General features: G+C 55.9%; 1 protein-coding gene across 3 annotated transcripts in view; it reads left to right on the forward strand.

The window, feature by feature from the left end:
* Positions 1–8,961: 8,961 nt before the first annotated feature.
* Positions 8,962–27,519, forward strand: part of COL16A1 (collagen type XVI alpha 1 chain) — a 50,817-nt gene continuing 32,259 nt past the window's right edge. For 2 of the 3 annotated variants that reach the window (XM_082654645.1, XM_082654647.1), the window contains exons 1-31: positions 8,962–9,136; positions 10,714–10,820; positions 12,740–12,814; positions 12,922–13,039; positions 13,919–14,042; positions 14,353–14,619; positions 15,238–15,318; positions 15,499–15,624; positions 16,433–16,486; positions 16,787–16,813; positions 17,360–17,395; positions 18,389–18,415; positions 19,501–19,563; positions 19,833–19,874; positions 19,976–20,020; positions 20,117–20,152; positions 20,528–20,590; positions 20,954–20,998; positions 21,083–21,178; positions 21,357–21,395; positions 22,016–22,060; positions 22,202–22,237; positions 22,738–22,848; positions 23,255–23,290; positions 23,519–23,554; positions 23,630–23,740; positions 24,102–24,146; positions 25,975–26,010; positions 26,133–26,177; positions 26,477–26,608; positions 27,388–27,423. In XM_082654645.1, the coding sequence (XP_082510771.1) occupies positions 10,748–10,820; positions 12,740–12,814; positions 12,922–13,039; positions 13,919–14,042; positions 14,353–14,619; positions 15,238–15,318; positions 15,499–15,624; positions 16,433–16,486; positions 16,787–16,813; positions 17,360–17,395; positions 18,389–18,415; positions 19,501–19,563; positions 19,833–19,874; positions 19,976–20,020; positions 20,117–20,152; positions 20,528–20,590; positions 20,954–20,998; positions 21,083–21,178; positions 21,357–21,395; positions 22,016–22,060; positions 22,202–22,237; positions 22,738–22,848; positions 23,255–23,290; positions 23,519–23,554; positions 23,630–23,740; positions 24,102–24,146; positions 25,975–26,010; positions 26,133–26,177; positions 26,477–26,608; positions 27,388–27,423 (2,106 nt within the window). In that variant the 5' untranslated portion in view covers positions 8,962–9,136; positions 10,714–10,747. The remainder of the gene's footprint in view (positions 9,137–10,713; positions 10,821–12,739; positions 12,815–12,921; positions 13,040–13,918; positions 14,043–14,352; positions 14,620–15,237; positions 15,319–15,498; positions 15,625–16,432; positions 16,487–16,786; positions 16,814–17,359; positions 17,396–18,388; positions 18,416–19,500; positions 19,564–19,832; positions 19,875–19,975; positions 20,021–20,116; positions 20,153–20,527; positions 20,591–20,953; positions 20,999–21,082; positions 21,179–21,356; positions 21,396–22,015; positions 22,061–22,201; positions 22,238–22,737; positions 22,849–23,254; positions 23,291–23,518; positions 23,555–23,629; positions 23,741–24,101; positions 24,147–25,974; positions 26,011–26,132; positions 26,178–26,476; positions 26,609–27,387; positions 27,424–27,519) is intronic. The other variant, XM_082654646.1, reaches the window with a different exon arrangement.

Here is a 27,519-nt window from a genome sequence, read left to right on the forward strand (position 1 = left end):
TTAGGACCCGGTGCTCTCACTGCCCGGCCGGGTTCCATTCCTGGTCGGGGAACTAAGATCCCGCAAGCTGGGTGGTGTGCCCTCGCGAAAAAGTTAGTTTTTAACAAGCGGCAATGACGTGTTGGGTGTTACACGTGGGTTCAGTCCCAGCTCAGGAAGTTAGTTTTCATCTCTGGCACCTATCTTTTTCCCCTTCTGCATGTACAGAGGAGGATTAATGGGTGTGGTGAATTCGCCCTGCCCACCCTACCCCTGGGGCTCAGCTAAGGTGGTTGGGGCCCGGTCACAGGGGCACTTAGGTGAATGTGGAACACATGGGCCAGAGCGGGGGAGAGGAGGGGCAGCATCCTGGCTTTGCATGGGTCTGGCTCACCTCACCCTGTTCCCCTTTCTGAGGAGGAGGCATGTTTGGGTCATTACAGGGTAAAGAGCCTCAGACTTGGCGAATGGAAGGGACTCAAGAGTCCCTAAGATCAACTTTTCCTTGCTGGCAAAGGGCAGGGGCCCTCCTAAAGCCAAACAGTGCATCAAGATTGACCCTGGCCCTGAAGCCAGCTCCCCAGTCCCAGGCTTTTTCTCCCCACCTTTCAACCACCTGTCCTTTGTCAGTATCAAAAGTATCTAGCCTTTTCTGAATGGTCAAGGCTGACAATACTCAAGTTGGTTTTATTTCTTTACATATTATTTGTTATTTAGGCCACTTAATGGGGAAAAAAAAAGTCTGATATCTGTTGGAAATGTCATTGACCTTTCAAAGCTACATGAAATCAGCTTTGTAAATAGGAAGGGGATGAGCATGGGTGTGAGGTGCAGGGCAAGAGTCCCTGGTGAATTATATCGCCCTCCCCAATAATAATAATAATAATAATACACATTTTTCAGCATTTACTATGGACTTAGCTTAGTTTCATACATTATCGCATTTAATCCTCCAAACAATTCCATGTGGGTGGGTGTTATCATTATCACCCCATTTTACAGATATGGAAACGAAGGGTTCAGAGAGATGAAGGAAGAGAACAAAACCAGGAAGCAGCAGAGCCAGGATTAAACCCTCTCTGAGCTTAGATTTTATTTTTTGCCTTGATGAAAAAGTTTGGTTTTCACTCTGAATTTTCCCTTGCCCTGCCCACCCCCTCAGCCTCCCTTTCCAGCTAGGTTGTCAGGCCTCCCAAGCCCAGCCCCGGGCACTGCTGGGAGGAGGTGGGCTGGGCAGCAGCCAGAGTTTCTCTCTACCAGAGATTCCAGGTTTCAAAGAATTTATGCGTCCAACTGTCTGAGGAGCATGCAAAAAGAGAATCCGGGACTCCTCTCCCCACCACGCCTCACCCAGGGGACTCCTTGGCCCGCTCTCCACGGAAGGGAGTTTGTCCTGGGCCCTCTTTCATTCCTGCAGCCAGTATTTATAAAGTGCCTAGTCTCTGTCATAGGCTCTGGGGATAAAATGGTAGCAAAAACAGCGCTTTCTATGGCTCGCAGTCTAGCAGGCTGATAATTGATTACAGGGAGGGGTGTACCCTCCCTCTTCCAAGCTTCTGCTCAGATCTACCCCTTCTGGGAGACTGTTCCCAGCTGCCTTCCTCAGCCCCTATTGGGAAGGAAGGTGAAGATAGTCTCAAAGCTAAACATGTGAGGGACAGGTGGGAAGGGAAGGCAGCCAACAGATTGTGTTTGTAGTGGTGGTAAGGTTACACTCTCTCGTCGCATGTATGGAATACCTGGCATCTACTGAGCTCCAGGAACTGTGCTCAGCGCTTGAAATTGATCATCTCAGGTAACACTCACAGCATGTCTGTGAGCCGTGGACAATTCCATTTTACCAACAAGGAAACTGAAGCTGTCTCTAAGAGATGAAGGGATTTGCCAAAAGTCACACAGCTAGTAAGTGGCAGGAGTGGGGTTTGAACCCAGTTTTTCTGGGGCTGGAGCCGCCACTGTTAACCACTATGCTGAGTTCTTGTTTGACTTTTAGGTAAAGAAACTAAGACCTAGAGAGGCCTAGCGATTGGCTAAAGGTCGCACAGCATAACAGGACTGTGAGTTGAGTTGGTTGGTACCCAAAGGGTTGCTTGGGTGAGGGTATACAAACTATCCTACCAGGGCCTTGCGTGGCCAACTCTTGCCCCAAAAGGGATTATTGGGGATGGGGCAGGGCCTGGAGGAAGGCTAGGGGCCAGGTCCATCTGGGGGTCTTCAGTGCTGCCTGTGCTCCACCCTCACCCCTCTCCACAGGCCTTGTGCCACGGGGCATAGGACACTTGGGATGCCTTGGTAGATGTGGGCTACATCCCACTGTCCCTGCTGTGTTTGTTCTGAGATGTCATCTCTGTGTCCCGCTCTGTGCAGACCTGGGGAGGTGGCTGGTAGACAGGAGAAAAGGAAGTTTTAGGCCTTTGCTTAGTCCTTCACCCTGGGAGCTTCCAGTCTGTCTGGGGAGGAGGGACTTGCCTGTGTTGGGGATTGTTACGCCGGCGAGCATTTATGAGCAGATTCGCTAGGTGCCAGCAGCATGAGTGCGCCTTTCTCTTAGCCATTCTCTCCCTTAATCCTTTCAGCAAACCCTAAGTGACAGATGTTGCTGTAGTTCTGATTTTCCGAGGGAGAGGTTAAGTGATACCACCAAGTTACAGAGCCAGGATTTGAACCCAGGTACAGGCGATCTAACACCATGCTCTGTTGCAGGGGTTCTCAAACGTGATCCCTGGGCTGGTAGCACCAGCCTTGCCTGGGGACTTATTTGAAAAGCAAACTCTGCTGAATCAGAAATTCTGGGGGTGGGGCCCGACAGTCTGTGTTTACCAAGTCCTCTAAGCTCCAGAGCTTCTGCTCTCTTGCTTTATAGCACCTTGACTGGGGGGGCAGGGGCAGGGGGCAGGTGTCCTGACCAAGGTCATGGGCCCTGGAGTCAGGCAGAGCTGAGTTCAAATCTCTGTCCCACCACTTCCCAGCCCTATGACCGTGAGACTTAAATCATGAATCTTTGCCTTTCTAGCCTGTGAAGTGGTGGTAACAGTGCCTCACCTCCTAGAATTGTTGCCGGGTTAAATGAGAGAGTAGATCTCATTTGACAGATGAAAAAATGGCGGCCTAGAGAGGGAAAAGGACTTGCCCAGGCCCCTGCTGTGTGGGCTCCTTTCCAGAGAGGACTCTGCCCTCTGGGTCTGTCCCAAAGTGATCAGTTCATATCTAGCTCCATCCTTGCCAGCTGTGTAACCTTGAGCTGATTCCTCGTGTTCTCTCTGCCTGTCTCCTAGGGCTTAGAATGGGGATTGTAACAGTGCCTGGGCCTCCTGCCGTTGTTGTGAGACTAAAATGAGTTTCTCTGTGTATGGTGCCGGCCAGCACTTCAAAAGGGCTCAGTAAATGTTAGCTGCTGTTATTAAAGGCAGAGGCAGGATCAATCCCTACTGTCTTCTAACAGCACCCCCCCACCCCTGGTCAGAGGATGATTAAGAGTTTAGTGCAGGTCAGAGAGCGTGGGAATTCTGAGGAGCGGAATCTTCCCCTCAGGGGAGAGCAGTTTGGACCAGATAATTCTGTATTGTGCGAGGCTCTTCTGTGCATTGCAGGATGTCTAGCAGCACCCCTGGCCTCTACCCTCTGGGTGCTAGGAGGTGTCCCCCACCAAGTTGTGATGACCCAGAGTTCTCCAGACATTGCCAAATGTTTCCTGAGGAGCAAAATTGCCCTGGCTGAGAGTTACCGAGGTAATCAGTCAAGGTGGTTTGAGGTGCTTTAACACACCAGGTGGGTTAACACGGGATCCTACGGTTTACCTCTTCGTATGGTGGGGAGGCTGGGGCCCAGGGGCACACAGTGGGTAGAGGTAGGTCTGGAATCCAGGGCTCTTGTGCCTGTCACCTCTCCACAGGTCCCTCAGAACAGGTGGGCAGAGCCCAGGGGACAACCAAGCTGGGGTCCAGGATGCCTGGAGCGTTCCCGCCTCCTCCCCCCAGTGTCTACCTGCCTGACCATTGCCACATCTACTGCAAAGCCCATCAGAGTCTGGGCTTACCTCTCCAGAAGCTCCAAACAGGTGCCTGGTGTCATGTGCTACTGAAGTAAGACACCCTTGTTGGGTATCTAAGAATGCTGTTGCCAGGGCCAAAGTTGCCAGGGCTGGGGGTGTCAGTGTGGAGCTCGCCATGGCCCTGCGGGGGGAGGAGGGCATCAGCAAAGTGGAGCACCGCCCCACCTGCTGGGACCATAAAGCTGCCACCAGAGGTGAAACATGGGTCCCCCTGCCCCGGGGATGCAGAGAGCCGTGGAGACATGGTGGCAGGGCTGATTTAGAGCGAGGAGAGGGAAGGAGGGAGAACGAGAGACACAGTCAGAGAGTTAGACATACAGAGCCAGAAACAGAGACACAACCAGAGAGAGACAGAGAGAAAGAGACAGGGTGAAGAGAAGCAGAGAACACGGAAGCTCCAAGACAAAGAGAGATAGGAGATAAGGACATAAAGACGCAGAAAGTGCGAGAAACAGACCCGAGACACAGAGGGAGATGCAGAGTTAGAGACGCAGATCCAAAAACAGAGGGCAACAGAAGAGACAGAAACAGAGACAAAGAAGAGAGAGAGCTGGAGAGGGGGCCGGAGTCACAGAGAGGAAGGAAAGAGAGCTAGAGAACCGGATGCAGAGAAAGCAGGCCAGATTCAGTGAGAGAGATGTCGTGGTCTGAGCGCGGGCTGGAAAAGAATTTCCAGACACAAGGCAGAATGTAAGGAAGATAGAGTTTATTAAAGAGAAGGGTTGCTGCAAGAACAGCGGGCCGACTTCCTGGTAGCCAGGGAAAGTCGACCCTGAGCATGGGTTGCTTGTCTGTTTTTATAGCCAGGGAACCTGTTAAGTCATCTGCTGACTGGGCAGAGTATGTATACTTTCAATGTGCTGAGCGGAGAAAAACGGGGCAAATGTCTTTCCTTATATGGGATGGGACAAGGACAGGGCACGCTGCTTGGGAGGGCTCTGGGACATTGCAATGGTCCCACTGTGACAGTGATAGGAGTGCTGTAGCTCTTTGTTCTGGCAACATTTGCCCTTTGAGTGTATCGTGTTCTCTGTCTTGGAGCACACCCCAAGAGACAAGCCGGAGTCACAAAGAGACGGGACAGAGACACCCAGAGGAACCCAAGGAGGCAGAGGAGACCTTGGTCCTCTGATCTCAGTCTCTCCTCTGGGACCCAGAAGCTGGGCATGTGTGTGTATCTCTGCCCACAGGAACATTCATGTCTGTGCCCCTGTGGGGGCTGTCCGTGTCTGAGTGCCCGGACAGTGCTTGTGTGCGTTCATCTGCTAATTCATCCTCTGCGTTCATCCTCTGCAGGGCAGTGGGTACCAGCAGACAAGGCCCTTCCTGGAGACTCTTGCTTATTAGTAAAGAAAGACGGTACACAAACAAATGCCGGAGCTATGCAGAGATTTCGAACAGAGTCACGTGCTAGAGAGGGACTCAGGGCTCCTCTAGACCTGGTGGTCAGGGAAGGCCACTCTGAGGAGGTGACTTATGAGGTGAGACCTGTGTCAAAGAGCCAGCCTCGCAAAGATCAGGGACAAATCCTTCCAGAGGGATGACTTGGTACAAAAGCCCGGAGGAGAAAACCAACTTGGTGAATTCAGGACTGAGAGAGGAGGCCCGTGGGACCGCAGCTTCTGGGGGTGAGGTGGCTGGACAGGAAGGCAGAGGCCAGATCCTGAAGGACTTGGTAAGGTCAAGGGAAGGATTTGGGGGTTTCTCCTAGGTGAAATGAAAACTGGAAGATTGAAGCAGGAGAGTGAAGCCAGCGGATCCAGGTTTGGAAATGTCTTGCTGGCTGCTGGGTGGGAAGTAGGGGGTTGGGAGGCTCCTGCAATAGCCCAGGCAGAAGAGGATGGTGGCTTGGGTGAGACCGGGGAGAAGTAGGTGGATGTGGGCTGCGTTTGGGGTGTAGAATCCACAGGAGAGCAGGGATGGCAGGGGAAAGGAAGGGGCCAAGGATGACTCCTAGGTTGTTCGCCTGAGCGTCTGAATGAACTATGGTGGTGTTTATCAGAATGAGGAAGACAGGGAGATGCAGCTCTGTGGGCAACAGTCAGGAGGTCTGTTTCGGCTAAGTGTGATACGCCCGTGTGTGTATGTGTTTGCACCTGTGTGCCCACAGGCCGGGGTCCAGGTGTGCACGTGTGCCTGTGGCAGTTCAGCTCACCTCTGCTTGGCCGGGTGGGAGCTCCTGGGCTTGACCTGGGACCAGGCCCTGTCTTGGCTCTTCACTCTAGCCAGCGCCAGGTGCTGCCCCTGCCAGCTGGGGATTCCCCAGTGGCCAGCAGGAACAATGGGGTGGGTGGACCCCTGGCACTGCCGACATCTGGGCACACAACCCCAGGCCCAGGAGGCCTGGGAGCCCCGCCCGGCAGCGGCAGGCAGGCTCCGGGGCAGCTGGTGGCAATTAGCAGCGTTGATTACCTCGTGGCGATGCCATCTGGGGTGAGGGCACTGAGCCCAGCCCCACGGGATACCCTGCTTGCTGGCATGCAGGGCTTTCTGGGGCTGAATGCATGTAAGTGTGTCAGCATCTCTGCCTGAGTGTGTGTGGATGTGCATTGGTGTGTACGTGTCTGAGTCGGGGTTTCTGCGGGAGCCGAGTCTGTGTGGCCAGCTGTGTCTGTGTGCACATGTGTACGTGCTGTGGGTCTGCAGGTTTCTGTTTGCATATATGAAGAATTATGCCTGTGGGCACAGGTGTGTGCTTCTATGTGTATGTTTGTGCACACACGTGTGTGTGTGCATGCATATGTCTCATGTGTGCATATCCAAGTAAAAGCAGTGTGAAGTACATGCATTCTGAAAATCATGCACCTGTGTTTGAGTACGTCCAGGGATATATTTCTGTGGCTTCATCTGTGCTCACACATGTGTCTCTGTGTGTCTGTTTACGTGGAGGAGTATCAAGTGTGTGCATGTGTCTGTGTGAACCTAAGTGTCTACATATGCACGTGGAGTCTATACACGTGTCGTGAGAGAACATATCTAACTGTACGCTTCTGGATGGGTGCATGTATGTGTCAGGGGCAGGAAGGGGCATAGGCCCATTTCTAGACTGCATCCAGCTGTCCCCTCCTGCCCGGGAGGGTCTGGGATATGAATGGAGGAAGAATATAGGAGTTGCCCAGGATGGCACAGTGGTTAAGAGCGTGTGCTGTGGGTCCAACCTAGCTGGCATGGGCCCCTGCCCCAGCATCCACTAACCATTGCAATCTTGGGCAAGTTGAGTTGTTCCTGGGCTCCAGGTTTCCCCATCTGTAAAATGGGGGTAAGCATAGAATTCTCCTTCTGGGGCTGTTGCGAGGATGAAAGGAGCTAGCCTATGTGAAGTTCTTAGCACAGAGCCTGACCTATGGGTGTTGTCTATTCATTCCCAAGTGCCCGCCACTGGTGCAGCACGTATGGGCAGGCGGAGCCGGTGCCTGCCCACTCCTCAGGCCAAAGCTCCCAGAAAGCCCCACCCCTCCACTTCCCGCCTGCTGAGCTCAGCGCTTCCCAGGCCCCACCGCTGTCATAGCCACATCTGAGCCAGTTCTGCGCAGGGACCACAGTGGCCAGCGTCTCCGTGGCCGTGGTTGCGGGTTTCCGCTGACTCAGCGCCTCGGGCTCCAGAGGCGGGAAACCCCAGGCCTGCCGCCCCTCTGGCTAGATGGGGCCACAGGGCTATGACTCCACCATGTTGCTTCTCCAGGAAGCCCCCACCCCCCCATCAGGGCACTCCAGGTGCTCCCACCACACGCATTCCTACCACTCAAGGGCCTCTTGAACCTACTTCTCCATAGTTCCTCATCCTTGGGGCCCAGAAATTTGTTTGCTGCCTCCAGGGGAGACCCTTGGGAGGGTCACCTTGATCATCCCCCTGCCTCAGGACAGAACTGGACACGTTACCTGCTTCCTTCTCCTCAGAAGTCCAATCTCTCATCCAACCTCAATTCCTCTCGGTTCCTTGGCTCCTGAGTGTAAAGCAACACCCTCTCCATGGCTGGGCCGGTCCAGTCTCACCTCCTCGCCCGCTGCCAGCGTTCACGATGATAATGATAATAACAGTGAATATTTATTGAGCTCCTCTTTTGTGCCCTTAGTAAGCACTTTTACAGACTAACTTGTTTCCTGCTCACAATCCTGTGAGGTATATGCAGTCATTATCCCATCTTACAGATGAGAAAGTGGAGTCATAGTTAAATAGTAAGTTCAAAACCACAAAGCTAGAGCGGAGGACAGGGATTTGAGCCCTTCTAACTTCACGGAGTCAGTAGGAATAAGGGGACCCGCTGGGTTCCACTTGTCTGGAATTGAGTCCAGAGCAGAAGGGGTTAATTTAGCTCGCGAGCGAGCACCCACCCAGGCGTGCACACACACCCCAACTCCTGGAGGGGGCCCCCTCCCCCCAGTTCAGACGGTCAGAGAACAGACTAACTGGGAACGTTAGGCTCAGAAACTGGAAAAAGCTGACCAAGGAGGCTTGGGTAGCAGCCACGTCACGGGTGCTGCGGAGCTGGGGAGGAGGGTCTCCATCCTCCCCTCCCCCCAGCCCCGCCACCCTTCTGGAGGCCCAACGAGGGAAGGGGAAGGGGGTGGCACAGGGGAGGCCCTTCAAGCTCCAGTCCTGGCTCTTAAAGGGCCGGACTCCCCGCCCACCCGCCTGCCGCCAGAGCCCCTTGCAGGGCAACTCCAGGCACGCAGGGTCCTGCCTTGCTCGCTCGCTTACCTGGCGGGGCAAGTGGGAGGGATGGGCTTGGGAGCGCCGCCAGGCCAGGAGTGGGCCTTGCGTCCTGCCGCCTCTGCCACCGCTGGAGACCCCTCCCGGTCCTCCCTCCCTCCTCCTGCCTGGCGGGCGGGTCCAGCTGTGTTCCATTAGCGGCCCTGGCAAGTCCCCAGCCCCCTGGTGCCTCCCCCTCTTCCCCCACCCGGAGTGGCCGGCAGTCCCCGGCAGGCGAGCGGGCATGCGAGCGGGGCAGCATTCAGCCCCAAAAGCTCAGGACAGGGGAAACTGGGGACCCGAGGCCGGCCAGAAGTAATCGAGGAGCTTCCAGCGGGTCCAGGCCCTGCTTCCCGCGGTTGGCTGCGTCGGGCTGCCTGGATTACACAGTGAGGTGGCGGGGATCCCCAGCCACGGTAAGTGGGGGCGGAGCGGGTTGCCTCGGGCCTCTGGACTGAAGGGCCCCTTCTGCCCCTGACTTGCTGTGTGACCTGGGGCAAGAGGCATCCCCTCTCTGGACCTCAGTCCCCTTCTTTAAAGCAGGATGAGCTCTACCTCCATTGCAGTTCTGACTCTCCCTGCCCCCAGATCTGTGCCTTCATATATGGATGGGGTCATCTCCTTGGAAGCTTCTCTCTTATCCCTGGAGCCCCCTGCTCTGGATGGGGCTAGAGGAGTGAAGTCGAGAGGTCAGGAGCAGGAAGGGGACAGGGAACACATTGAAGTTCACGTGCATTCACATGCCTCTCACAGTTGCCAGTCCTTCCACTGACTGGCAGGAGGGGGAGGTCAGGATAGGGTTTGAGAGATAAGATGTGCATGCCACCAGAATGGGGGATGAATAGGGTGGGGGAGCAGTTCTGCCCCAGGAGGAAGGAGATTGGGGTCCTATCTCCAAATATATTGAGGCTAGGGGTCCTTCCTGCTCTCATTCCCTGTCCAGAGCAGAGGGAGGGGAAACAGAATTCCTTTACAGCTGGAGGGAATGAGGTCAGACTTGCATAAGAACTTCCCGACAGGAGGGCCTATGGAGGGGTAGTCATAGGCTCGCTGTGTGCACGTGTATACGTACTAGCTGGTGTGTCTAGGTGTACCGTGAACATGTGTCTCTGTGACCATGCCTGTGTGCAGGTAGGACTGTATGCACACACGGGCACAAATATGTTTCTGTGTATATGTGCCCGTGTATCTGTGTGTGTCATGCTGACACATGCATGACTGTGTGCGTGAGCGAGCTGCCTGTCTCGGGGGAGGCTGGGTGATGTATGGCTCTGCTGGCCGCTTGCTGAGCCCGCATGGGTTTATCTGGGCCCATCCATCGGGGTTTAATAAAACTAAAAGACGAGCCTCCAGCAGCAGGGGAGGTTGGCAACAAGGTCCTGAGCCCGTTGACCTGTCCTCCCGCCCACTGCACCCATGGGGGAGGCTTCCTTGGCTCATCAACCCCGTGATGCCTTCCAGGAGACTCAGCCCAGCTGTCAGCCCCTGACCTTGCGGGTGCCAGACAGGGCCGCCTGGCTGAGCTGGGTGCGGCTAGCCAGGTGCCAGGCTAGCATATACCAATACAGTGCACAGGTTGATAAAATACTGAAATACTTCCAAGTGTCTTGGCAAACAGCCTCTGCCTCAAGCGTCCTCGCTATCCCGAGTGACCTGGCCTTCTAGGACCCTCTAGATCTCTCCTCAATCCAGCAACTGTCCACTGACGCAGCCAGATGCCGCCTGGACCTGCTTTCAGCGCTCCAGCCAGCATCCTGCTCTGGCTGGTCGGTGTCCGTGCCATACCGGTGGTTAAATATTTTGAATATCACCTTGGCCCAAATCCTAGCCCGAGGCCTGTGGTTGGGCCTCTGAGGGGGACTGACGCCTGGCTAGACCTCCTGCAACCCCAGTACCAGCGCCTGGGCCCCATGGGCCGGTCGCTGCTTGCCCACGTGTGGAATTCTGCTCTGGGAGCTCAGGAATCCACCTTCCTGCTCTCTGTGGTTTTCAGGTGCTGTGGCTGCGGCCGACTTCTCTGGACCAGGATGTGGGCATCTTGGGCTCCTGGCTTGTGGCTGCTCAGTCTCTGTGTTATCTGCAGCCACGAGGCAGATACAGGTGAGATGACGTGAGGATCAGAGTGCCATAGGCCTGCCACTGCCTCTCTGAGGTGTGGGGTCCTGTGCACATATGTGACCACGGGCCTGGGTCACGTGGGCATTTATAGGAGAGTCCAGAGGCTGGGTTCAGAGTGGCCTGAGGTGTTTGCGTGCATGAGCCAGTGTGAGGTGAGCTAGAGAGGATGTGTGTTTCTGTCTACATATTTGTGTGTCTCTGGGCCTCTCTGCGTTTACATCTCAGAGTTGCTGTGTGCATCTGTGTCTCTGTGTGTGGGAAGAACCACCCACCCTAATACATAAACCCAACCTGTGCCCCAGCTGCTGGTGGGGCCGGCGTGGTGGGCAGGAGCCGGCAGCAAGCTCTCCCTGCAGAGGGAGGCTGCATATCCCCAAACGGGCCAGGCCTCTCCAGTCCTTGCCCTGGTGGAGAATCCATCTTCCAGCCCACGTGCTCCTCCTCCACGGCGATCTTGGATAAAGGGGCCGCCTCAAGGCCCAGACGCCGGATGGGACAAAGGGTGCAGCTTTCCAGGGCCCAAAGCCAGAGGAAGTTGACCAGGCAACTTGCCCTGCCCTGCTGGGTGCCCTCTGGCTGTGTGTCTGAGCAGAAATAGAACTCCTAGAACCCCAAATCCAGCCAAAAGAGGCAGAAAAACCAAGATGCAGATGTGAGTGGGGTACATGTGATTGTCTGTGGGTTGTGTGTGTACATATGTGTTTTTGCATGTTTGCATATATGCCTTACTGTCTTCTCCCTCACTGGGTCCCCTGGGGATTGGGGCAGATAATTTCAACATCTGTAAGGAATTTGGGCCCGTTGCCAAGGGGTGAGTCACCCTTTGCTGCTGCTGATGCTAAAGACAGTGATAGTTTTTCTGGACAAACCTGGGGCAGAAAGATTCCAGGGGGGTCACTGGGCCTAGGAATCCAGGATTCCTTCTTCCCACCAGGCATCCCAATGCCCAGCTTCTAGGAGCTGTATCCACCGGCTTGTCCCAGCTACCCCATCTGCATTGATTAAAAGGTTTTTTCTGATTCTAGCCTCCATCTCTCCTGTTGTAGCACTCTCTCATTACTTCTGCTCAATCAGCCCTAGAGAAGAGGCAGGCGCATGGCTGCCTACCTGTCCCTTAAGGGTTTTGGAGACCTGACTAAGCTATCCCCTTCTGCATGAGCCTTTATCCCCTTAATATACCCTGTCTGGAGCCCCAAGGTTCTGGTGGGTTCCTTGAGCTTGTGGTCCACTCAGGCCCTCAGTCTTTTCTCACAGTTTCATAATGTAGTTTTCCAGGTGAAAAGTCAATCTGTTGACTCAGACTTGTGTCTGGCCTGTTTGTCTGTTTTGGCTGTGGAAAGTGGAACCCCACCCATTGCTGAGAACATGTGTACCAGCAGCACATGGCATCCCTGGTGGCACAGGCATCTACAACTCACACATGTGCAGACATGTGCATGCACTGGTATATAACACAGTGTGCATGGACCTGACGTTTCCTTGCCCCTGAAGTGCTCCTCTGTCTCCCACTTGGGTGTATGTTGTGGAGGGGGCATGTGTATATACACAGCTCCCCACCCCCATCTGAGCTGTAGGCCTGCCCAGAGTTTCTTTCATTCTCTTGCTGGCCTGGCCCCTGACTTGGGGGTCCTAGGGAGATTTGGGTTCTAGGAATTCTGATCTTGCTCTGCTATGAACTTACTTAGTAGCCTTGGGCCAGGCCTCAGTCTTCCCATCTGTGCATTGGCTCCCAGGGTAGCCAGGGTCAGAAGGCGAAAGGTGAAACAGCCCCAAGGCAGAGCCTGGGTAGAGATGCAGTGTGGGGAACATGAACTTGCTCCGCCCCAGGCTCCCCAAGAGCCCGGCTGTGCAGTCACCTCAGCCTGAGCCCACCAGATGCCCCACTGCCAATTCTTTTCCAGGGGAGCGGTGCCCACCTTCACAGCAAGAAGGACTCAAGTTGGAACCCAGAAGCGACTTATCGACCAACGTGACTGGTGAGTGCTCATCTCATCCTGTCGTCTCCCCTCCACCATCTTCCTGGAGTGGCCAGTATCCCACTCACCTGCCCAGCTGAGCTATTCATCCACTGTCTCCCCTAAAGGCTTCAATCTCATCCGCCGACTCCGCCTCATGAAGATATCTGCCGTTAAGAAGATCCGAAACCCCAAGGGACCTCTCATCCTGCGACTGGGAGCGGTCTCAGTCACCCAGCCCGTGCGGTAAAGGCCCCAGTGTGACCGCTGGGAATCAGTACTGACCTCAGCCACACTCCCAGCAACTCTGCATGTGGGGCCTAAGCTCAGGGGCACCCGTGGGTCATTGTATCCTGCTTCCTGTCAGGAGTCAGCCTGGTCTCCACTCCTGGGCCTTGCAGGGTGTGCAGAGAGAAGGGGACTGGCAGGCCCACCCTGTGTCCTTTCCCCAACTCTGGCTAGCAGTGGGTGAGGACAAGTCTGCATCCTGTGGGCACCATGAGGACTCCAGGATGGAGGAGGGAAACTTCGAGAATTGTGTGTGTGTGTGTGTGTGTGTGTGTGTGTGTGTGTGTGCGCGCACCCACACGTGTGAAGTCCGAACTCCCACAATCCCTGGGTGGTCTGGCCCCTGTTTACCTCTCCAGCCTCATCTTCCAAAATGTTCCCTTTCTTTCTTGCTGCTCCAGTCGTGCTGAACCTGTTCATCGTTTTTCAGTATTTCTTTCCCTGCCCCGGGCCCGGTTATTCTCCCCAAGGCATCCTGGATTCCTTGGAAGCACTTACCACAATCCTAATGAAATAGTGCAACAGTCATTCTGAGGATTCTTTGTTTATGGCCTTACCTCCCGCATCACCCCGTCAGACTTGAAGGCTCCCTGAGGACAGGCCTCTTCTCTGTGTTTTCACCCCTGTTACCCCCCGCAGCCAGACCCACCACTGGCACATAGTAGGCCCTCAAGAAACATCTGTAGAATGAATGGATGTGTATATGTATGTGTGTGGCAGTTTGGAGGTGTTTGCCTGTGCGTGTCTCGTGTAGGTTCAACAGTCCTGAGGGCCCAGGGTGGGCAGCAGGTGGTCTCTTACCTGAGCCTCAAGGCACCCTCCCTGCTCTACCCCCAGACGTGTATTCCCTCGGGGCCTCCCCAGTGAGTTTGCCCTGGTGCTGACACTACTGCTGAAGAAACACACCCACCAGAATACGTGGTATTTGTTTCAAGTGACCGATGGAAATGGGTACCCGCAGGTGAGCCCGCCCCCCCGCTCCACCCCCATTGCTCTTGGCCATCGAGCAGTACCAGTCCATACCAGCTTCTGTCCCAGCTTGTGATTTCTGGGGCCTCCCTGCTCCATCCCAGTGCCCACCCTCAAGGTCACCCCCACCCCACCTATCCCAACCTCTTAGGAGGTATTGCTCTGTGACCCCAGCCAGCTTTCGTCCCTTTCTGGGCCTCAGTTTCCCCTCCTGTGAAATGAGCTTGAGAGCCCTTACCTTTGTCATGCTGTGGCTTGGGGGGCTCTGATTCTCTGTCCTTGCCTTTCCCGATTCCACACAGATTTCCCTGGAAGTCAACAGCCAAGAGCGGAGCCTGGAGTTCCGGGCCTGGGGCCAAGATGGCGACTTCGTGTCCTGCATCTTCTCAGTGCCCCAGCTCTTTGACCTGCGTTGGCACAAGCTGGTGCTGAGCGTGGCTGAACGCGTAGCCTCTGTGCATGTGGACTGCACATCAGTCTCCTCCCGGCCTCTGGGGCCCTGGCGACCCATGCAGCCTGTGGGCCATGTTTTTCTGGGCTTAGATGCTGAGCAGGGCAAACCTGTCTCGGTGAGTGCTAGGTCAGGCTTGGACTCTGCTCCTACTTTCTGGGAGCCTGAGTGAGCTCCCGGGAACCTATATCTGACCAGGACTTTCCCTTGCTCAGAATCCTCTCATGGTTCCCCATTGACCTCCAGATGCAGCCTGAACGTATTAACCTGGCATTCAAGGTCTTTCATGATCTGGTCCCTATAAATGACTGCAGCAGCATCTTCTGTTCCATCTTTCCATGCAGCTTTTGCTCTGGTTGATTCCATCCCAGACATCCATCTCACCTAATACTTTCACACCACCAGCCTTTGCCTATGCTGTTACCTCTGCCTGGAATGCTTTTCCTTGTATACCTACCTGCTGAATATCTACTGGTCCTCAAGGCCCAGCTTGAATGAAATCTCCTCTTCCCCTTTTCCTCTGGGCCAAAGCGAACATTTCTCCCCCCTCTCCCTCTTTCTTTCGTGTATAGTTTTGTTTTGCTTTTTGTGACAGCTGTATTCTTGATGGTCTCTCAGGCCAGACTGGAAACCTTCTGAGGGCAAACTCTGGGATGGAGCCATCTCTGTGCCTCATTAGGGTCCAGGACTCAGAGCTATTTGCTAGAATGAAGTGACACTTGTGTGTCCCTTGCAGTTTGACCTTCAGCAGGCACACATCTACTGTGACTCGGATCTTGTGCTGGAGGAGGGCTGCTGTGAGATTTTGCCGGCAGGGGTGAGTGGCCTGGCCCCAGCACAGCTGGGAGGGGTTGGGGCACTGTCCAGGGACACAGTGTGCTGGAGATGGAGGACCAGGAAGGCGATGCCTAGAGATCTTAGGATGATGAGTGGGTGAAGTGGGGTGGGGGGAGTCTGCCTTCTGTACTGACCCCAACCCTTCCCCCACACTGGGCAGTGTCCCCCAGAGACCTCCAAGGCCCGCCGGGACACCCAGAGCAATGAGCTCATCGAGATCAATCCACAGACTGAGGGCAAGGTCTACACCCGCTGCTTCTGCCTGGAGGAGCCGCAAAACAGCAAGGTGGGTAGGCAGGGCAGGCAGACATGGGCATAGACAGGCAAAAGTGGGCCTGCCCCTCCCCTGACCTGACTGGGGCCTGCCCCCAGGGTCAGTTGACCATGTGCCCCAGGGCAGGGAGGGCACTGGAAGCCCTGCTTCTTTGCTTCCCACCCCTATTGGATTCTGGTAGGCAGAGAGACAGCCCACTGTAATACCCTGTGCCCGCCTGCCTGCTGGCATTGAGAGTTGTGCCCATCTAGCTCTGGTACTACCCACACCCTCACTGCTACCGTCCCAGACCCTAGTGAGGGAAGGACCAGGCTGGCACCCAAAGGCAGTTTCTCCAGGACAGGGATATCTGGGGTCAGAGGCCGGGTGCCACACTGCTTGCCTTGGGGCTCACTCATTGTCCTGGGCTCAGCCCGGGCAAGTGCCAGGCTGGTTCCATGCCCAGCACCATGGCCAGCTGCCCTGCCCGCTTTAGGTTCTTCGGGGGCGGCAGGGAAGCCCAGTGCCTCCCGTAGCCCCACACCGTGGCAGGGCAGCCTCCCTGCCCGCCGGGCATCTTGCCCAGCTTTTGGCTGCAGGAACACAGGATCCCATTGATTCGTGGTCTTGTTTTCTCCGACATCACGTGGGTGGGGTGAAAAGGAAGGCGGGGGGCCTGCTGGGGTGCCAGGGGCCTGAGTAGGCTCTTGATGACCTGGGAACTGCCGGATGTCAGGCTGAGGCATCCCAGGGGTCCATGCCCCTGCCTGGGGGCCCCTGTCTAGTGTGGGCCCCAGAACTGCCCCCTCCTCAAGATTCCCTCCTTATTCTGTCTGCTCAGGTGGACGCCCAGCTGACGGGAAGAATCAGCCAGGAGGCAGAGAGAGAAACAAAGGTAGAGACAGTGCGTGGGCGGAGGAGCCCACAGTGGCCTCAGGCTGCCCTCCCTGCCCTCCGTAAACCCCTTGAGTAAGAGACTCTCCACCCATGCTCTTCCTACCTGCCCCTACTCTCCTGGACAGAGCTTAGGATTCGTAGGTGCCAGCTCTGAGAAGGAAGGATGAACGGGAGTGAGACAGACAGTACCTGGCACTATCTAGGGCACCCGCTTCTGGTGGTTCTTGGGTAGGGGTGTTGGAAGCAGTGCTTTGTCCCCTCCATTCCCCACCCATTCTCATGCCCTCCCTCTTCCCAGGTCCACCAGGAGACAGCAGTGGATGAGGTAAGCCTCCCATCTAGACTGGCAAAAAGAGCTTGGTTGGAAAGGTGCCAGCATGAGCCCTTCAGACAAGGCTTTGGTGCCCTGGAGCCTGGGCATGGGGGTGTGGGATGACCACACAGCTCCCAGCATTCCTTGGGGACCTGATGCTGGACCCTGTCTGCCTGTGCTTCTCCTTAGGAGCGGGGTGTTCAGCCCTGGGCACTCCTGCTGAGTTGGCAGCAAATGGCCACGGGTATCTTGGAGAGGGCCCAGGCCTTGGCCATGGGACCCTGGATTCTGGGCCTCACTCTGCTCCAGCATGCTGTGTGACCCAGGGCCCACTGCTATTCCTCTCTGGGCTTCAGTTTCCTCATCTGAGAAATGGCTTGGCTCTGGGTCGGTGGCAGTTGAGGGGCGAGGCCTGTTTGGCAGGGTTTCCATTTTTATGCTCCTCAGCTCCACCCAGACACCTGTGATGCTCTTGGTGTGTGTAAGGGGGCCAGTGGGGTGGAGGGGGCTGGTCCTGGGCTCGCAGACCTGACCTCCAGGCCCATTCTTCCCTTTCAGTGCCCACCCTGTGTCCATGGTGCCCGGGAGAGCAACGTGAGTGAAGAGAGAGTGTGCTGGGTGGGGTGGACGGGGCCTGGGAGTGGGCGTGGCCTAGAGGTTGGCTTGGCGGCTTCCTGGTTCAGGACAAGAGGGTCTTTGTGCACTTTCGCACTCTCTGCCTGCCCGCCCCCCAGAGCTGGGCTTGACCCACACCCGCAGTCCCACCGAGCCAGGGCCCCTCCAGGGTGGAATGGGGCCGGGGTGGCGGCTGGCAGAATCAGAGCCTTGGGTGCTGACCCCAGCTTGGCCCTCCCCTCAAGGACTCAGGCCTGCTCTCCTTGGAAGGCTTCCCATGTCATCTTAGAGGCAGAGAAGGGGAACGGCTGGCTCAGGGTGGCACAGCCCAGCATGGCCCCCCAAACCACGTGTTGGCTCAGGGCCTCCCCTCCTATCCCTCTCTAGCTGGTCCTGGCCCATCCTCCCTCTGGGGTCCAGAAGGACAAGGGAAAGGGGCTCAGTGCGAGCCCAGCTGGTACCCAACTGCGTCTCTTCCGTGGGCAGTATGAGTCACCACTTTCCCACAGCCTGACATTCTGAGTTGACATTCTGCATTGATCCACAAAGGGCACAGCCCCCGCTCCCCTCAGCTCTAAGCCCCTGGCCTTGGGGGACATCAGGAAGTGCCCCCTCTGCTGACCTCCCCTGTTTCCGTCCTGCCCTCCACCAAATCCAGTAAAGCTGATGGTTCCCAGATATGCAGGGGTTACCATGGCAACCAAGCAGCCATGTTATCCTAGCAACTGCGGGGTGGAGCTAGCCAAAGCCAGGCAGGTTAGAGAAGGTAGGTCAAACCCCTCCGTAAGTTTGACAGCTTTGGGAAATAAAATCAGCATGCTGGTTGGCCTGGGAGACAGAGCAGGGGCTGGGGTTCGGGCTGTTGGTTCAGCCACCCCTGTGTGACCCTGGCTAAACTGCTTGCCCTCTCTGGGCCTCTGTTTTCCTCTCCCTCCCTGAGATGATTGCATCCTCTCTCATCTGTCCCCTCAGGTCACAATTGGTCCCTCTGGCCCCCAGGTGAGTCCCAGATGGAGAACAGGCCACCTCTGCCCTCTTCAGTGATGCTAGTCCATCTCACGGCATGTGGCCCCTTGGCTGTGTGTATATATCAGGGCTACCCAAGCCTGCGTATATGTGGGGTGATTAGATGTGTGTGTATGTGTGTTGGAGAGAGTAGGGGGTTGTGTGGATGAGAGGATGTTAAGAACTGCCCTTTTCTGAGGGCCTACTGTGCATCAGGCACTGGGCCACCCATTGGCACCATGACCTTCCTGAACCCCCTCAGGCATCTTGCAGGGTGGGTACTATCATTTTATTTCAGGGAAAACCGAGGCCCAGCTGTGCCCACGTGGGTGACTGGTGTGATTTTGTGTGTGTGTGTCTATGTGTGTGACTACGTGCATTTCTGGATACATGTTTGCACATGTGCAGGGGGGTGAACCCATATACCTGTGGGCCTGACAGGATCACAGAGCTTGTGGGTGATGTGCAAGTGTGAGATTGCACACTCCTGTGTGCCTGTGAGTATATAATGTCATTCTTGGAGCCCCTCCGCGTGCGTGTAAGTGGTGCACACTTCACCTGCAGTGTCACATTTCTTCCTCACCGCAGCCCCTTGAGGTAGGTGCTGACATGAATCCCATTTTATTGATGAAGAAACTGAGGTTCAGACAGTTCACATAACTTGCCCTGAGATACATGCTTGTAAGCGGTGGAGGTAGGATTTGAACTCGGGCAGCCTGACACTCACCATCATGGGTGTCTTCCACTGCACATGTGTGTGTCCACGCACATGTGTCCCTGTGCCCCTGGGTGTGCTGTGTGTGAGCTAGCGTGCTTGGGTTGGAGTGTGGGAGAAGAGGTACCTTCTGCCTGAAACTACGGATTTGCCAGATATGGTCTTTTGGGGTGGGAGGCACAGGCGGATGAGTGCGTATGGAATCCATATGCTGTGTGTGTGGGGGCGGGGGGTTGGGGCAGGGCTGTGCTCACTTACACACCCGTGTGTGGTGGATGCGTGGAGAAGACCAGGATGGGGAGAGCTTCTTCAAGGCTCTCATGTGCTCCTCTGGTCCCAGCCCTTGCTTTGGTCTCATCCACAGAGAGAGAAAGGTGAGCAGGGCCTGCCTGGTCCATCAGGACCCAAGGGAGAGAAGGGAGCCCGGGTAAGTGCCCCGGCCACGTCCACGGCAGAACGTTCCCACCTGTGCCCTGGGGTTGGGCCGGAATGTGAGCCATCATCCCATCATCTCAGATGGAAACCTGCAGCCTGGTCCAAATAGGGGATGAGGGACAGGGTCTCTCTAGGGGTTAGTGTGCGGAAACCTGTATCTTCTAGGGGCACCTGCGACTATGGGATTCTTGGGCCCATCCTCCTCAAAACAGGTCTAGGATGGCTCCCCTAGGAGGCTGATCCCTTGCTCCCTACCTCTAGGGCAATGACTGTGTTCGAATCTCCCCGGACGCCCCGCTTCAGGTAAGGCCTGGAGGAGAGACCTGCTTTAGGGCCAATATGGGGTCAGCCCCTGAGGAAGGGGTGACCCTGGGCCCCTCTCAACACCTCATCTCCCTGTTCAGTGTGCAGAAGGCCGAAAGGGAGAGAAGGGGGAGTCGGGAGCCTTGGTGAGTATGGGACCAGAGACAGGGCAGGGCAGCGGGGTCCTGGCCAGCCTCCCCCTCCTTCCCTCACCTCTCTTTTGTGTCCCCTCCTTATCTCAGGGACCCTCAGGACTCCCCGGCTCCACAGGCCAGAAGGTAATGGGCCAGGATTTTGAGGGGTGGGTGCCAGGGAGGTCTGCGAACCCTACAGACAGGAGGACAGAGGTGTCCAAAGTCATCCTAGGGGATGGTGTCATTGGGCCCAGAGCTGGTAGTACTCCCGAAGCCTCCCAGTCCTCCTGCCTTGTCCAAATTCCTGCCAGACCTGGAGAGAAAAGCCACAGACTCCCTGAGCAAGTGGCCTGGCTGGTGGCAGTTCTTCCTGTTGTCTCCCCTCCTGTGAAGCCATTTCATCTCTGGGGAGGCTGAGACCACGGATCTAGAGAGCAGTTGTCCCTCCCCAGATGCAGCAGTCCTGGCTCTTCTAGCCCCTTCTCTCAGCGCCGGTCACTTTGCCTCTTCCTTCTTCAGGGCCAGAAAGGCGACAAGGGAGACGGAGGCATCAAGGGCTCGCCAGGAAAGCCAGGCCGAGATGTACGCTGCTTGGAACCCTTCCTCAGCACGATCCCCACGTCCCTCAGCACATGGTCCTGAAATGCTGGACTATAAGCTTCGGAATCTAACCCACTACTCTGCTCAGACAGAACAGAGGCCCAGGGAGGGGAGAACTGTGCCCCGGGAGGGGGCAGACCCTGGGCATCCTGACTCCCAGCCTAGGAGCCCCTGACCTCCAATGTCCTGACGTTAACATCTAATGACCTCGGGGCCCTGGGTGAAGTCAGCCTTTGGGACAGGGCAGGGAGGGTGGGCAGCTGGGTATTTCCACGTCCCAGTGGGGCTGCTGTCCCTGGGAGGTGCCAGGCCTCAGCCATTCTTAGACCCTCCCCCTGCCCACAGGGCCGGCCAGGAGAGATCTGTGTCATGGGGCCCAAAGGGCAGAAGGTGAGTGTGGGTGTCTGAGGGGTGAAGAGTGGGTGATGGGGCTGAGGCGGTAGCTCTCTCATACCCACCTTCTTTCTGTGCCAGGGAGACCCTGGCTTTGTTGGGCCTGAGGGGCTGGCGGGAGAGCCTGGGCCCCCTGGCCTCCCTGGGCCCGCTGGGATAGGACTTCCTGGGACCCCGGTGAGTACCCCTTGCCCCTTCTGCCCTCCTTTCCTCAGAGACCCTTCTCCCTCCTGGCCAGGGGTGGGGAGGTAAGGCTTGGTCCCAGGGGGCCTGGTTGGGGGAAAGGGCCAGAGTGGATCTCACTGTAATGTGAGGGCCCTGGGAAGCACCTGCCTGACCCTGTTTCTGCCCTCAGGGGGACCCAGGTGGCCCTCCAGGCCCCAAGGGAGACAAGGTAAGTGCAAGCAGGAGCAGGGGCACATGCGGGAGGCTCCCTACTTAGCGGAAGGAGAGAGGAGAATGGGGCCGGGGTGGCCGGGGCAGCAGGGACAGCAGCGGGGAGGAGGGAGGTGGCCGGCATGTTGGGGAAGGGGCTGGGGGCTGGGCCCCGCAGTGGGCAGTGTCCCCATCCCAGTGCTTGCAGACGTGGGAGCCTCGGCCTGGGTTGCAGGCACAGGGACGGGCGGGCCTAAGTCTGGTAATGACCGGAGTGGCCTAATTGGAGGGCCCAAGCTCATTTTAGGGCCTTATGCCTTGACAAGCAGAAAGCCCTGGAAATGTCTTTCTGCTGTGGTTCCTCTGGGGTCACCCGTGTCACCTCCAAACGTGCTGCACTGGGGAAGGGGCACATAGAGGCCTCATGTTCTCCCTTCCTTTGCAACCAGAAGGACTTGGGTTAGACATGGAGAAGGACAGGCAACAGGAAGGGAGTGTTTGTTGACAAAACCGACTGAGAGGAGATGGGAGATTTGGCGAGATTGTCCTGCTGTCCAGAGAGGGAACTGGATGGCAAAGGGGTGCATGGGCTGAGGTCACAGCCAGAAGCCTCCCCCTTAATGCTTCTTCTGACCACAGGGCAGCTCCGGAGTGCCGGGAAAGGAAGGTCCTGGTGGGAAACCTGTGAGTGACCCCAATCTGGTGGGGGAGGGGAGCTGCTGCCCACCATGCCCAGGCCTCGTCTACCAAGTCCTCCAGAGAGAGAGGGGCTAGGTCCTCGGGCCCTCTCTGCTGTGGCACTAACGCTCACTGCTTCTCCAACAGGGGAAGCCAGGGGTTCCAGGGCTGAAGGGAGAGAAGGTGAGTCCCAGGCTTGGTTTCCCCAGGTTGGGATGGGAGGGCAAGCCTCTCTCTGAAGGTGACACTGAGCATCAAGGGCGCTGGGCCTGGGACCCTCCTGGGGGGACCCCCACCCCTTCTTTGTTGCTATGATGTGCGTGTGATTACTAAAGGGCCTGGCTTTGGAGTTACACAGACAGGTTCAAGTCCCACCTCGACCATGCACACGAACACAGCAAGTCAATGAGCTTTTCCCTTTGCCCAAGTTGCCATACTGCTAAATGGGACACAGTGATTTCTTATGGCTTGTTGTGAGGATGTAGTTTTTTTTTTTTTTCTTTTGAGGATGTAGTTTTTGATGTCCAGGAATCGTAAGCTGAATGAGTGAGTCGGTTGAGTGGAAAGCCCCCTCAGTGTTCCAGCTGTCCACTTGGCCCTGGCCCACCCCATGCCTAGAGCTCCTTGTCTTTCCCAGGGTCTTAGCCCCAACTTGTCCATTCATGCTGTCTCCCTTCTGCTAGGGTGACCCCTGCGAAGTGTGCCCAGCGCTGCCTGAAGGGTTCCAGAACTTTGTGGGGCTCCCTGGAAAGCCAGGGCCCAAGGGAGAACCGGGTGTTCCTGCACCAGCCAGGGTGAGTGCCCAGGGTGGCCCTTGTGGGACTCCACCAAAAAACCAGGGGGCATAATCATGGAAAGGTGTTGGGCAGAGGGGCTGGAAACTTCTCATGGCCATAGAGACAGTGTGGGCAGAGAGTCTAGGCTCTTAGCTCCATGGGGGTGGGGGCTGAACCATAGAGTTTAGGGCTGGGCTAGAAGGCCACCCCAGGTTTCCATGGCAACCAACCAGGGTTCTCCCAGCCAAAGCTTAAGATGCCTTTTGGGCAAGCTGGGGTGGAGCCAACCCTTGTAGTGAGTGAGATTGTGCCCTCCTCCTGGGATTGGGTATTGGCTGGAGGTGGAGGAAAGGAGGGGGCAGGGCTGGGTTATGGTCCTGTGCTGGACTCTGTACCCCACTCCCTCACTGACCCTTTTTTTCAGCAGGGCCTGGGAGCTGGTGGACAAAAGGGTGATCGGGTATGTACTGGCACTTCTGGCGGGGTAGCTTAGCCTGGCCTCATTTCCTCCATCTGTCACATGGGTTGATGAGCCCCGGCTCTGGGGTGCTGACCTTGAATCCCCTGGGACCCCTGGGTGTTTGAAGCGTTTGTGGTGTGTGACATTGCTGTCCTCATATATGGCTAGGAAATTTGGGGTGCCCCAACATACGCAGTCTCTCAGCCCATAAACCTTTTCTCCCTGCAGGGTGACCCTGGCATCCAAGGCCTCAAAGGAGAAAAGGTGAGGGACCCTGTTCTCTGGCTGGCGCCTTCTGACTACTGGGAGCCTTTCTGATCCCTTTTCTTCCTTCCGCAGGGGGAGTCCTGCTTGTCCTGTAGCTCAGCCGTAGCAGCCCAACATTTTGGGCCCTCTGTAGGGCCCAAAGGAGATGTGGGCCCTCCTGGCCTCGGTCTGCCTGGCCTTCCGGTGAGTGACTGCTGCCTCCTAGCCAGGCCAGGCCAGGCCAGCCCATCTTTGCCACACTGGTGGCCTCCCTGGCTCCTTAGGCTCTGGGTCTCAAGGCAGAGACCAGGAGGGAGGCCCTGAGGCAGGTTCTCCAGGCCTGTAGGCCGGTGTCTCCCTCCGCTCTTGCACTGCCCCGGGACTCCCTCTTAGTACCTCTGAGTGCCCATCTGTATAACAGAGGTAGTTGTCCAGCTACCTGCAGGTTGTGGGATTTGTAATTCTGAGCTGGCCTTTCTCTTTCTGGGTGGACACTGGGACCCATGGAGTCTTGGAGGGATGGGAGTGGGGGGGATGCAGTGACTGTGACTTGATTGTTTTTCAGGGGAAAGTTGGGGCTCCAGGGCCAACAGGGCTGAAAGGAGAGAAGGTGAGACCTGGTTAGATGTCAGGAACACCGGGGTCTTCTTGGCCGGGAGGCAGGGGAGGGGGTCCCTGGACGGGGAATAGGGACAACATAGACAAGAGATCAAACTGTAAATCCACAGAGAAAGAAATTCGTCAGTGTTTTGCAGACTGGAGTCAAAGAATTGATTTCTGAGAGCCCGCATGTTCTCCAAGAAAGTTCCTTAGTGTTTTATTTTTAATTTACTGATAATCCAAAACAATTAAGTACATTCAAGACTACCTTATAATAAAATAATAATAACCCTTCTTTACCACTTACTTTGTGCCGAGCAGCATTCCAAGGGCTTGTAGGTGTATTGACTTGTTTCCTCCTCCCAAAACCTCATGGGGTAGGTACTCCATTATTCCCATTTTATGGATGAGGAAACAGAGGTCCAGAAAGGCCAAGTAAATTGCTCAAAGTCACATGGGTGTTTGGGTGCAGACCTGGGATTTGAGTCCAGGGAACGTGGCTCCAGAGTTGGTCATCTTCCCTGCTCGGCTGGGTTACTCGATTTCAGTGCCATGTGAACGTTTGTACTTGTGGTTGCATTGGAGACAAATGACAGCGTTGAACTAATAATGCAGGACGTTCAGACTCCGCTCTGCCAGGCAAATCGCGCCTGTCATTTCTCAGAGGAGCTTTGTGCCCCCGCCCCACACTTGTTTCCTCTTCCGCTCCCCCCATCTCTGTAAATGGCATATCCCGAGTTCCTCAAACCTCCTCAAACCCCAAACGGTGCAGCATCCTTGATTCCTCCCATCTCCACATCATCTCCTCCACTTGACAGTTCTGCCGCAGCACCTCTCTCAACTCCACCTGCTTTGCTCACCTCCACGACTGCCACTTCGTCTGGGTCCCGTCATCTCTCACTGGGATGGTGGCAGCAGTCCCTCAGCTGGCCTGCCTGTGGCCACTGCAGCTCTTAAACTTTTTCATCCAGTAGCTAATGGGGCTTTGTTAAAAAAGAAAAGAACAGAACAAAACAAAACAAACCCCTCAGGTTACATTATTTCCTTGCTTAAAATACTTCTATGACTCGACTTTGTACTGAAGGCCTTCTATGCCTAACAAGACCCTGGACACCTGGCCCTGCCTGCCTTGAAGGTTCCTCTGGTTTTCCTCTCCCCACTTCCTGTGCCTTAGATGTGCTGCCCTCCTTACTTTCTGGAATATGTCAAGAATGTTCCCACCTCTTAGATTTTGTACTTGTGCCTCCCACTGTCTAGAACGTTTTTCCTCTCTACCTCCCCCTATTGTTTCATTGGTTGGCCTTTGTCTCGTCTTTCTGATAATAATTGTGGTTAACACTTCCCAGACCATCCTGTCTAAAACGGCTTCCCCTGCCTCCTTTGTCTCATCACCCTGTTTATTTCCTTCACGGCACTCATCGCTATTCAGTTACAATTATTTAAAAGTTCTTGGTGTCCCTACCAGGGTGTAAGCTCCACAAGTGTGTTTGTCTGTGCTGTTCACTGCTACCTACTGGCACCTCGCTGAGTGCACAGTGGGTACAGGCATCCAGCGAGTGACTGTTGGATAAATGAATTCGTGATCTTTGCGTGCTGGGCCGGAGCTGAGGGTGGGGCTGGGATTCTGCAGAGTGAGGCTGGGGACAGAAACAGGCTGGCCACAGACTCCCCTGGGGACCTTGGGGAAATCCCTTTCCCTCTCTGGGTCTCAGTTTCCCTAGCCAGGAAATGAGGGGGGTAGCTGGGGGTCCCAAGGGGTTATTTGTGTAGTTTGGGGTTTGGGAATGACCTAGAGTGGCCTCCTCACTTTGACCCTGTGTTCTCTGCTTTGCTCTCAGGGTAATTTCGGGGAGGCAGGGCCAGCTGGCGGTCTGGTAAGTGAGCTTTGGATGCCAACAGCTCTGGGGAGAAGGACAAGGTGGGACGTGGGGAGATGAGAGGCCCCAGCACGGCCCGGGCAGATGCTGGCCATCACACACGGCTTCTTATCACACAGGGGCCTCCAGGGCCAGTGGGACCCACAGGCGTCAAGGGGGAGAAGGTAAGTTGAAGACGTTCCCCGCGCCGTGGCCAGTGCCAGCTTCCCAAATGCACGCCTATCCCGCTCTACTTCAAACCCTCCGAGGCTCCCCACTGCCTGAGGGTAACATCTGATCCCTTAGCATGATGTCAGGACCCCTGAGGCCTTGGCCCCCACCTTCGTTTCTTACCTGTTTTCCCACAATGTCTCCTGAGATATCCCTTGGCAAGCACAGGTGCTACGTCAGGCCGGGCTACATTCCCCAGCCCCAGATTCCAAACCTGCCTGGGGTCCCCCAGCTCCGTGTCCTTGCTTGGCAGGGGGAGCCCTGTGAGTCATGCAGCGCCCTGTCCAAGCACCAGGAAGGGGACAGCCACGTGCTGGCCTTGCCTGGGCCTCCCGGAAAGAAGGGGGAGCCTGGGCATCCAGGCTTTGGCCTGCCAGGAAAACAGGTGAGTTCTGGGGCCTGTGGAGGGGGGATACAGGCAGGGCTTAAGGGGGACAGGGGCTGCCTGGGTCTCTAGGCTCCCTGTGCAGTGGGGAGTAGGTGAGAGTGTGTGGAGGGGTCAGTGCCTCTGTCCCCAGAGGGAGCTGGCCTGACAGGCCTCTGCCCTTCGTCCTGGGACACAGCATGGCCGGCTGTGCAGAAAGACCACCAACCTGGAACCAGGTGGACCTGGGTTCGAAGTCCAGATCTGCCTTTTACTAGCCCTTTGGCTTGAGCCAGTTACTCCCCCCTCTGTGCCTCTGTTTCCTATGCACGGTGTTGTTGTAAAGCCTAGGAACGATGTGTGTGAAGAACTTAGCAGCACACAATAGGCATTCAAGAAATGATAATTACCACTGTGGCGATTATTATTGTTACTGCTTTACTAGTAGCAGTGAATGCTGACATAGTGTACTTCATGAGCCATGCACTGTTTCACGCATATCAGCTGTATCAGCTTGTCTAACCTCACAAGAACCCTACGAGGGAGAAGCCTGTGCTCTTTTTATTGTCCCCATTTGACAGATAAAGAAACCGAGGCACAAAGAGGTTAAGCAACTTGCCCAGGATCACCCAAGCAGGGATCCTGGCTCAAGTCTCTTCTCTTGAATATCGCTTCACTAGAATGAGAGCAGAGATTTTGATCTGTCTTGTATATTGTATATTCCTGGAGTCTAACACAGTGCCAGACACTTAAGGGTGTCTAGTATGAGTGAATGGGTGCTGGAAGTGCTTTCTCCTCAGGGCAAAGCTGGAGAGCATGGATTGAAGGGACAGAAGGTAAGATAATTTGGTGGGCACGGGTGGGCACCACCTCCTCTCAGATGCCCTCCCTACCTCCTATTCCTGATTGCCCTGTGCCCACTCTCCACTCCC

This window comes from Grampus griseus (assembly GCF_964374135.1).
Source record: "Grampus griseus genome assembly, chromosome: 1".
NCBI classification, from domain to species: Eukaryota; Metazoa; Chordata; class Mammalia; order Artiodactyla; family Delphinidae; genus Grampus; species Grampus griseus.